This window comes from Typopeltis vanoorti, chromosome 1, assembly GCF_054136105.1.
Source record: "Typopeltis vanoorti isolate ZY-2024b chromosome 1, IOZ_Tvanoo_1.0, whole genome shotgun sequence".
Taxonomy (NCBI): Eukaryota; Metazoa; Arthropoda; class Arachnida; order Uropygi; family Thelyphonidae; genus Typopeltis; species Typopeltis vanoorti.
Window position 1 is genome coordinate 55,331,842 of NC_143549.1, and position 12,080 is coordinate 55,343,921.

The 12,080-nt window shown below is 36.9% G+C and overlaps 1 protein-coding gene across 1 annotated transcript in view; it reads left to right on the plus strand.

Moving 5' to 3' along the window:
* The window catches only part of LOC150109990 (telomerase-binding protein EST1A-like), a 478,068-nt gene that overhangs the window by 347,956 nt on the left and 118,032 nt on the right, over positions 1-12,080 (plus strand). Inside the window, exon 16 of the mRNA XM_090390470.1 lies at positions 8,116-8,269. Coding sequence (XP_090246596.1) covers positions 8,116-8,269 — 154 coding nt within the window. The remainder of the gene's footprint in view (positions 1-8,115; positions 8,270-12,080) is intronic.

Here is a 12,080-nt window from a genome sequence, read left to right on the forward strand (position 1 = left end):
AAGAAACAACTATGGAGGGAATTTAAGGAGAAAGGTGACCGGCAGGCACATGAACGGTATAAAGCGCAGGCCAGAAGGGTGACGAGTGTGGTAAGAAAAGCAAAAAAGGATTACGAAAGTACATTGGCCATGCAGGCTAAAGAGAATCCTAAACAGTTTTTTAGCTATGTAGCAAGTAAAAGGAAAAATGTACATGGCAGAATGATTTTAAAGAATGCCGATGGTAGGGAGGTAACTGAATCAGTTGAGATAGTTGAGTTACTGAGTGAGCACTTTGCAAGAATATATCATCCAGGTGGTGACATTGCAGAAACGAACGTACCAGTAGATTATACGGGAATTGTGGTGAATGAAGTGGAGATGAGTAGTCTATTGCATAACCTCAATGTCAATACATCTGTGGGATTGGATGATATAGCTGCTTCTCGTATTGTACGAGAAGCAGCTAAAGAATTGTCAGTACCCTTGACCACTTTGTTTAATTTGAGTCTCGGGTCTGGGTTAGTCCCAAAGGGGTGGAAAGAGGGGAAAATAGTTCCACTGCATAAAGGTGGTTCCAAGACTGCTGTTGTAAATTACTGACCGATTAGCATATCAGGAATCATTGTTCCGGGAAACTCCCTCGATGAGTCTGTCGACTCCTTGGAGTTTCCTGGAACAATAATAATAATAATAATATAATGCCCCATTGACACCATATAACTGTAGCGTATTGAGAAATTAGTCAAGAAAAGAATACAGGATTGGATAGATGAAAATGGGATATTGTATGGGGGACAATATGGTTTTGTGAAGGGTAGATCATGCCTCAGTAACTTGCTCACGTTTTATAACACAGTGACGGCTGAACTTCATAGGGGTAATGGGTTTACAGTGATACTACTGGACCTTGCCAAGGCCTTTGATAGGATACCACATGGAACCCTAATCAGTAAACTGGAGCAGATGGGGATAGATATAGGGGTGGTGAGATGGATAGGAGGGTGGTTGAAGGAGAGATACCAGAGAGTGGTTTATTCAGGAGTGGAGTCTAAAAGACGTCTTGTGACTAGTGGAGTGCCGCAGGGCTCTGTTCTTGAACCACTGCTTTTCAATTTTTTCATCAATGATATTGGAAAGGATTTGAGAGGAAGTGTTCACTTGTTTGCTGATGATGCAAAGTTGGGTAGAGCAATTGTGAGTGCACAGGATGTCAAAATTTTACAGGATGATTTGGATAGTTTGGAGGACTGGGCTAGGAAAAATGGATGTCAATTTAATGTGGCAAAGTGTAAGGTTATGCACTTTGGGGTGAAAAGAATAGCAGCAGTATATCGCATTGGTGGAACCGTACTCCAGGAGATTGATGATGCCAGGGATTTGGGAGTGTTGGTGGATAGGGAGTTGAAGTTTAGGGGGTACATTGCAAATGTGAATAAAACAGCTCACCAAATCACTTGGCTTCTGAAAAATACTTTAATATGCAGAGACAAACAAGTTGTTGTTCCTCTGTATCGAGCCTTGATAGGACCCCATCTAGACTACTGTGCCCAGATATGGGCACCAGGTTTTCTTCGTGATGGGGAGGAAGTGGAGAGGGTCCAGAGACGAGTGACCAAGATGATAGCAGGTCTGTGGAATGAACCTTATGAGAACAGGTTGAGGATTTGTGGGTTGCAGAAATTGGACGATAGGTGAAGGAGGGGTGATATGATTGAGACATTCAAATTACTGAAGGGTTTTTATAAGATTGATCCAGAAGATATTTTTGAAAATATGACTGGTGGTGTGAGGACTAGGGGCCATGCATGGAAGCTGGGCAAGTGCGTGGTTGACAAGGGTGTTAGAGCTAGGTTTTTTACTTGGAGAGTGGTGAATAAGTGGAATAAGCTTCCAGAGTCTGTTGTGGGTGCTACGACCATGAATGAGTTCAAGGCAAGGTATGATAGATACTGTGTGAATGATGAATAGTTGTTCTTGACATGATGTTAGGGGCTCCCTCGATGAGTCTGTCGACTCCTTGGAGTTTCCCGGAACAACAACAACAATAATAATAATATAATGTCCCATTGACACCATATAACTCCAGCGTATTGAATAGCTTCTCTCTTGGCACCTTGTCATATGCCTTTTCCAAATCGACAAAACTTAAATGCAGATCTTTGTTATATTCCCATGCTTTCTCGACTATTTGTCGTGAACTGAAGATCTGATGCTGACAGCCTCTATTTGGCCTGAATCCAGCTTGTTCTTCACCCATCTTTTCTTCCACAATTCTTCTCAATCGTTTCTCAAGTATACTTGCATAGATCTTGCCAGGAACACTTAGTAGGGAAATACCTCTGTAATTCTCACATTCAGTTTTATTTCCTTTTTTATATATGGGTACTCTTAGAGCTCTACTCCAATCATTGGGAATTCGTCCCTCTGTCCAGGCTTTCTGAACTATGCAGTGCAGCCACTGTACGACTTTTATACCACCATACTTCAGCATTTCTGGTCGAATATCATCTACTCCTGCTGCCTTTCCACATTTTAAGCCTTTAATAGCTTTTTCTACTTCAAGTATGGATATGTATTCCTGACTGCATGCCTGGTCACTGTTTTTTACCATTGTGATGTCATCAATGCTTGTTTCATTTAGCAGTTTTTCAAAGTAATTACTCCATACTTCAAGGATATCTTTTCTTCCATTTTCATTTCACCTTTATCATCTCTAACTCCTTTTACAGCACTCTTTCCTCCATTCCTAAACTTCTTCAACAACCTCTAGAATATTTTGCCACCTTCTTGATATTTATTTTCTATGTTCTTGCCATAGAGTCCTCCCATGACTTTTGGTTAGCTAGTTTTACACAGTATTTAGCATTCTTGCATTTGTCTCTATATTCTCTAAGAGCACAAGCCTTATTTGCCAGCAACTTTTGATATGCTTTCTTCTTTTCCTTCACTGCCTCTTTAACTTCCTGTGTCAACCATGGAGTTCTAATTTTTCTATCCTTGCAGACAACTTCACCACATGCCTCTCTAGCTAAATTAATTAGGGCTTTCTTCAAGGCTTGCCACTTGCCACTGAATCTCCAAGGTTTGATTCCTGTTCTCAAACTCTTTCTCAAACCAGAGATATGAGAGTCCTGAGAAAAATTACGGGATGATATCAATGGCAATATCATATTAAAAATGAGTTTATTAGGAAAGAAAGACATTGTCAGCATCCAGGAATGTTTAGCAGAGCTAATCTCAGGTGGTATGGTCACTTGAATAGAATTGGAGAGGAAAGATTAACAAAACAAGTGTTCTCTACCAAGTTTGCAAGAAAAAGACCCAGAGGAAGACTAAGATATAGGTGGATTGATACAGTAAAAAGTGCCTTAGAAGATAGAAATATAAGATCTGATAATGTTGAAGTCTTGACAGGTAACAAACTGAATTGGAGGAAAATTCTAGACAGGAAGTTAATAATGATGTAATTTTTCATGTAGTACTATCATGTCCTGTACATGATAGTACTAGAGGATACATATCAAGAATTTGATGATTAATATTCTAACAGATGCTCAAAGATACCAGTGAATGGAATCCCTCTGACCAATGGTAAAGTTGTGAGCTTGGGTTGTAATCATCCGGAATTTTCTGGGGATTAAACTCATTTAATTGTATGACTGATTTAATGATTTCCACATCCTCTTTACCAGAATTCTTTTTTAAAGAGGAATTGAAGGAACAAACAAAACGTTCTTTTGAATAAGTTCTTGATGATGCCAGTATATCTGCTAGTAAAAGTCAGTGTGTAATAGATAGAACTGATCTGAACCCAAGAGGAAGTAGGATATCTAGGATGGCTTAAGTTTCAGTAGCGAACTTGATCTTAGAATGATGGTAATTAATCTGCCTGCCTTGTTGACTGAGTGAGCTAGAGTATCCGCTCTCTAGCCAAAAGGCCATGGGTTTGAATCCCGCTGTAGATCTTTGTCTATAAAAAAAAAAAAAATAATAATAATAAAATGAAAAATAAATAAAAATATACTAGTAGTGGTGATGGACAGTAATGGTGGTTGTAGATGATGATGGTAGTTGCAGTTCACTGTAGTTGGTGGATTGAGTGGTGGCGACAGAGAGTTGTAGAGTATGTGTCCTCCCTTAATGAGTCTTTGGAGATATTATGTAATAATAATAATAATCTCTTCTAAGAAGGAAATCGGTGCATTTCTAAATATCACTAAATTACAAAAATATTGTTCATGTTATAACCTAGAAAGATGGCTGCAAATGAAAAACAAAAAGAGGATTTCTCGGGGCTTCTGCTTGTGGATTTTATTTTTTTCAGCTGAAATAGCTGGAATGCATTACAAAGTTTAATAACTAAAACACTTTTTTTGAATGTTAGTCAAGTGGGTTTTTAATTTATTGTCCTACATGTTTCGCTGATTTTTGCTATCGGCATCTTCAGGGAATACAATCAGTAAGCTATATGAATGTAACAGACTAGGTTTTAACTGACATCGTTTAATATTTCAAATAAAATTAGTATTGTGAGAGACAATGCTCGTGTCTCGGGAACATGATTTATTTTACGAGACATAATGTAATTGTCATGAAAGTTCATTTCTTTGATGTTTAGTGATCTGATTAAAGCTTTCCAAATTTTCGATAGGATTAGACCTTGATTCTTATTTAGGTTTCCTGTTGAACGGGCGACCGTAGCAGCCTCCTTCAAGGTTCTGGAATGGTAGTTCTCTTCTATATAGGGCATATGACTCTTATCCCACTCAATGAGATGGTTGGTAGAGGCAAAGTGGCAAGAAAGGCCTGAAATATCTTGTCTGTTGTTTCTGACATTTCCTATGTGTTCTTTCTGTCTTGTTTCGAAGCTTCTAGAGGGCTGACCAACATAACTAACACCACAGGAGCAAGGTATATTATATACTCCAGAGTACTTGTAGAATGGATGAGGGTCTTTCGGTGATCTTAAAAACTTTCCGAATAGTATTGACTGGCTTGAATGCTACTCTAATATTGTGTGGTTTTAGAAGGATAGCCAATTTTTTGGAGATACTGCTGACAAATGGAATAGTTATAGTACTGATGTATTGGGTGTCATCACGTTGTCTTTGTGGTATATCCGAAAAGAGGATATTGTTGCAGAGTCTTTTAGGATAACCGTTTAAGGATAACTCTCTGGATATTGTAGTTAATTCTTTTTGTAAGTCATCTTACAAAAATTTATAGTATAGCTCTTTTCTTAAGCATATGGATAATGCTAAGTTTCTGAGATATATGATGAGACGAGTTGAAATGGAGGTAACGTCCAGTATTCGTAGGTTTTCTATATACAGACAGGTTGATACTGTTATTGGTTTGTTTTTTTTTATTAGGATGTCTAGAAATGGAAGTTTTTCATCTTTTTCAATTTCTAATGTGAATTTATGGTATGGTGGAAACTATTGATTTGGTTGAAATAATCCATTAGTTCTTCTTTTGTATGATTCCAAATGCTAAAGATATCATCAACATATCTGTACCAAGTTTTTGGTTTTGGGGTAATTTGGGATAAGATTTTATCCTCTAGGTCTTCCATGAATAAGTCAGCACAAGCAGGAGAGAGAGGGGGCTGCCCATGGCTAATCCGGTAAGTTGTTTGTAGACTGTTTTTTGCCAAATGAAATAGTTCGAAGTTAAACAATGATTGAACAAAGTAGTGATGTTTCTTGGGAACAAATTGTCTAAGATGTTGATGACTTCCACAACTGGAATGTTTGTAAACATAGATGTGACGTCAAGGCTTGCTAGTATATCATCTTCAGATATAGGGATATTTTTCAATAAAATGTTGCGAGTTTTTGATATAAGTATCTGAGTTGTGGATGTGTTGTTGTAAAATCTTGGCTAGATATTTAGACAGTTGGTAAGTAGGAGAATAGATTCCATCAACTATTGGACGTAATGGTATACCTTCTTTATGTATTTTAGGAACGCCATACAATCTTGGAGTCAACGGGTGCATGGATTTTAGCTTTCTTATTAAGTCTGTAGGCCAGTTAATCATTCTGCGTAATAGTTCATTGGTGTAATTATGGTTTTTTTGCGTAGGATATGTACTGAGGACGTCATAGACAGACGTGTCTGATAATAGATTTTTAATTTTTAATTCATAATCTTTTGTATTTAAGATAACAGTATTGTTGCCTTTTTCAGACCTAGAGGATAAAATCTTATCCCATATAGAAAGAATCTCATCTGTCATCCATTCCTGTCGTTTTATATTATTCACATAACCTACTTCTTCAATACTTGTTGTTACGATGGCATTCTTTAAGCTATTCCAAAGAGATTCCACACTTTTATTTTCTTCTATGTTAATCTGTTGTAATCGCAGGTTAAGCTGTGTCTTGGCACTTTTATTTATGTTCGGGTCTTTCAGTTTTTCTACATCAATTTTCTTTTTCTTCTTTTGTGATTTTTTAGCTGATTTTAATCTAAGACGTACTTCTGCAACTATGGGATTGTGGTCTGATGAGATATCTGCTCCAGGATAAGTCTTTGCACTCTTTATACTACTGTGGAATCTTTTATTTATCAGTATATAATCAATTTGATTTCTGACAATATTATGTTGGTTATCTTGAGGCGATTTCCAAGTGTACAGTCTTCTTGGTGGAAGTTTAAACCAGGTATTTGCTATTGTTAGATCTTCTTCCTGAAGGAATTGGACTAGGCGATCTCCTCTGTCATTTCTGGTGCCTAAGCCATGTTCGCCAACAATTTCTCCATCACCCCCTCTTCCCACTTTTGCATTGAAGTCACCCATCACTATGTTTATATCATGTTTCTTTGTTAGGTTTTTAATCTCTTTTAGGTGTTCATAAAACTCTTCAACATCTTCTTCACTTTTGTCAGCTGTGGGTGCATAAGCTTGAATGATATTTATGTTAACGGGGTTTCCCTTAAGTTGTAACAGCATTATCCTTTCAGAAAATGGAATCCAATTTATTACTGATTTATTGATTTCTTCATCTACTATTACAGCTACACCATGTCGATATTTGTTCTCATCATTCCCAGAGTAATACATTGTCATATTATCTTGTTGACACTTTCCAGATCCTGGCCATCTTGTCTCGCAAATTCCCAAAATCCAGATGCCCAGCCTCTTCATTTCTCTTGTGGCATTTCTTAATTTGCCAGCTTCATACAGAGTTCTGACATTCCAAGTTGCAATTTTAAAAGTGGACACCATTTTGAGCCCGGAGATTCTTCGCACCCCTGTCCCATTTAAGGGACGCCGGGAACTTGGGGCCAATTGTAAGGGTTTGCTCACCATGGTGGTTGTTCTGGAGATAAGGTAGAGCAGTAGTTTCTCCGTTTGCTTTCTGCTCCGCAGTATTACAGACGTACACAATATAATCATGTTGCCATCTGCAAATCTCTGATCACAAGCTTTTCCGTCATCATTTGGCTTCAACCTTGTGTCAGTACTGACAATGCTGCTTCCCAATGTCAGGGGCGGTGACCCCAGCAGGTACTTATTTAATGGCGGCACTACTCGCCATGTCACCGAGTTGTCATTGGGCTTTGTGAGGTTTTAAGTGAGACAGAGTTGCCACTTCTGCTCCCCCACGCCCTGATAGCTCAGTCGTATTTAAGTAATGCAATAACGAGAAACTTTTAGGGAGTTGTCAAAACTCTATTAATGCTATCATAACTCTTAGAGACTCTGGGGATTATTAATATAAATTACTCTGGATTTAGAGAAAGATGTTGAAAGTTTCCTCCTTCCCTTAATGCATAACATTATACATATCTGCAAGGAGATGTGTTTTGCATTATGGGAGATACTGAGATAGGAGTGATGTTAGCTTGCTCCACCCTTGCAATGAGTATCCCAGTGTTGTACCACCTTACCCACATGCAAACTTTGTTTGCTCACACTTGGATAAAGGATTAAACTAAATTTATTATGTTCAACTAAACATTTGTTGCATGCAATTTCTCATATTCTTCGAAAACGTGTGTTTCATATAAAGTTTATTAAAGATTTACTTTTGATAATATAGATAATAGGAAAAATTGTTACACTTTTCTCTGATTGTTTTAATTTATGATAGACTGCACTGTCTCTATTTATTTATTTGTCAGGCTGTGCTGCATGAAACGCGTCATAAACGGCCTACTGTTCTGGAGATAAGGCCACACTATTTGATACCTGATACCAACTGTTTCATTGACCATTTGGATCAAATGAAGGCTCTAGTGGAAGCAGCACAGTATCATGTTGTTGTTCCATTAGTTGGTAAGTTATTATCTGTATATATTATTTACAGTACAGTAGTTTTTGTAAGTGATTTTAGTTACTTAAAATGGTTCTAGAAAAGTTTCTAAATGGCTTAAATTGAAGTTCTTTATTCACTATAATAGATTTTAGGATCAAACCACCATGTCTGAGTTAAAACACTTTAATTTTAACATTGTGTTCTACATCTTAATCTTTATATCAAGGCCATTAACACACTTTATCATAACACTTCTGCAAGCTACATGTCTGAAAACTATGTGACCTGTCTAGCCTGAACTCTTGTTTGGTTGGGGGGGGGGGAGATACCTCAGATACCATATATAATTACATCGTCCCTATTATCAAAACTAGCTCTTATTATTGGAATTTTTTATTGCTTTTCTTAAAGTCCTGTTGTCTTGTTATTTGTTCTTTCACTTCTTTGCTATTAACTGTAGTGTCTCAAAGTCTAGCATCTTGTTTTACTTTTTTTTTTTTTTAATTGTAACTGCAGCCTTGTTAATTTAAACTTTTCCTAGCATCCTGTCCATGTGGGGGATATGATTCTCCATATGGAAGAATGGGGAGACCCCCATGCATGGGCTTCTCAACTAAAGTTGTGAGGTTGGAAGATTAACCTGAATTTGATATTATATATTTAACTTGCACTCTGCAGGATTTGGACGGGAGGGAGAGTCAATGAAAGAACTGAGTCCTCCTCCTACCATCTCCATAAGATTTTATAGAATCTTATCCTCACACAGACTAGATTCTAGAAAAGTTTTAAAATGAACAAGACTACATATGAGTTAGAATGGCAAAGAAAGATATACAGCAATCCCTGGATTAGTGCGCCTAATGCGTTCTTTAAAACAGACGAATTAATCGAAAACGCAGTAATCGAATATAATAACCTATGGGAAAATGTATAATTCGTTCCTCAAAATTTCATTTTTGACCCTTAATTTTTTTATAAAAAATTTAAGGTATGTCTCAGGACCTAGTTAAAGGAAAACCATGAAGCTGAAAGACAATAAAACATATTCAGAATATAAATTTATTATTCTACTTCTTAACAAAGAATTGAGCTAATGTAGTTTGGCAGGCATTTTGTTTCTTTTTTTCATACAACCGACAGTATGACCCTATTGCCTCTTCTGCAAATTTTACTGCTTCTCACTTCATTGGGGTCAGCCTCTAAGCATTGCTGCTTAAAAACTTCGATTGTACGAAAAATTGCTTCTGTGGAATCTGTTTTGGCTGACTATCAGTGGTTAAATTTTCTTCATATTCTTCGGGATCTTCCCGCTGTGCATCTAAATTTAGCTGGTCTGAATCATTCAATTTTTCAGAATGAGATTTAATTAATTCTTGGATTTATCATTGAAGGGGAGAAAGAAATGAAGGACGTACGAATTGGTTGCCAACACACGAAATCACAAAGCAAAACAGTTCCCGCTTTAAAAACTACAATGATCATAAAAGAGAAGTTAATTTTCCAATGTGTAATAATAAACAACTCATCCCAGAAGACGGATTGATTACCCTATTATTAGAATGGATTCTCCTTTTTGTGACATGCGCAGAAGTGTTGCAGAGTCTCGAATCTGTGGGCGTACTATAGCAGACAACATAAATTTTAGCGGCAAAAATTTGGAACATAGTGTACATGAAAGTAGTGTAGTATGCCATTAAAAATAACTTTATAACATGTTTTAAATGTTTTAACTAAATTATTTCATTCTGGTGAGTGATTTTTTTAAAATAGTTAGCCATACAAAATGTATACATAGAAAATTTTTTAAATCTATAACATTTATTTTTAAGATGTATATAGGTGCACTAATCGAATTTGGGTATCGAAAAAAAATGCGCACATTGAAAACGCACTAATCGAGAGATTACTGTATTTATTAAATCTGATGCTGAATATAAAATCTCCAACAGTCCTGATGAGTATTAAACAAGTAATCGTTATGGGTGACTTAATTTATCTGAACGTTGATTAGGCAGCAGAGAAATCTCATGATAAGAATGAAGGAAATTTTGTTAAAGATACCAAGCTATTTTAAATATAAACCTGTTTTTTTCCTCCATTTCCCAAGTAAGCAAACAGATAAGTCAGTCAAGTTTGCGCCTGCAAGTGTTGCAAGTCTAGCTGATCCTGCACGTAGTGCAAGTCAAGGCAACTCGTGGTAAAGGGAGTATAGGTAAAGGGAGTTGCTGACCCTGCACGTGGTGCAGGGTCAGCTACTCCCTTTTGATTATAGCATCAGAAGAGAAGCACATTCTTAGTTAAGAATGTGCCTCCAGTTGGTGACAATGATTGTATCATACTGTTGTGAGAAATAGTTAACTATATGGATGTTCAAATTAAGACATGTTCCATGCTGAACTAAAAAGCTGGAAATTGGGACAAACTCAATAGAATACTGTCTTTGTCCCATAGTCAGTTGCTGAATGGAAAGGCTATCAGCAGTGCATGAGAAGCTTTGTAATGGTTCTTAAATGGTGCTGTATCTGAATGTATTCTTAGAGTTTAAGGACACATAGAGTGGTAGAGAAATGGATATGCAACCTTATTAAGCAAGAGATCCATAAGAAGATAATGTGGAAGGAGTATTGTGAGAATAAGGATGAGGAGTTTTGAAATATATAAATTCAGAAAAGTTATAAGTATTGTTTGGAAAGCTAAATCAGAGTATTAAAAAATGCTGCAAGTAAAAGAAAAAGTGAACACAGGAAAAGTAGCTTTAGTAAATTATAATGGTACCATTGTCAGCATCAGAGATGGCTCAAATAATGAGTGCTCACTTTGCTAAGATCTGTCAGTCTGGTGTATGGAACATGATGAACAGGGTTACCAGTAATAAACTGGATAAAAAAAAATAGATGTGCACAAGGAGGGGGGGGGGTTCAAGAGCGATAAGAATTTGGTACTAGCAAGGAATGTTCAACTGAATTGTGCCCATGACATGTTTGTATAACTTGAGTCTAAGAATGTATGATAGTCCCATTGTGCAAGAGTGGTGTAAAAACTAACATGTCTAATGATTGACCAACTATCAGTATCTCTGGAGTGGTCGTGAAGATTTTAGAGAAGTTGTTAAGAACTTGCATACAGAAATAAGTTGACAGACAAGCTCTATTTTGTAAAGAACAATATAGGTTTGTTAAAAGGCTGTCATGTTTTAGCACTTTGTTCACCTCTCTCTCTTCAGCCATTTTCAGTCCACTGCTGGGGACGAAGGCCTCATCCAGTTCCTTCCATCTTTCTCTGTTCCTAGCTATGGATGACCACTCATTTCCCACAAATTTCAACAGTTCGTTACTCCATCTTCTTTTAGAATGTCCTCAGCCTCATTTTCCACCCTTTGGTGGAAAATGAGGCTGAGGACATTAGTATGGTGGTCCACGTCATTAGTATGGTGGTTCACCACTCATCTTCTCTTCTGGATAGATATCCGTCCCATTCCAATTTTAGTTGCTTGTGGTAAAGATGATTTCTGTGATACGAGTCTAACTTCTTATCTAGTTGTCTCAGTGCTTTTGTCAGAGTCCATGTTTTGCAACCATATGAGATGACTGGGAGTATACATTGGTTAAATGCCTTTCAATTTTCTAAATGCACTCCAGCCAAGTTGGATTCTTCTATTTATTTCCTTTGGGAATCTGTTGTTTAGAAAGAAATAGTTTTCTATCATTATATTTTTTGGCATTACAAAATTATTAAACGTGATTTTAGTTTTTTCTGTATTTATATTTAGACTAACTTTTCTTCTATCATTGCCTTAAGATCTTCTGGACTATTTGCAAAGATGATATCATC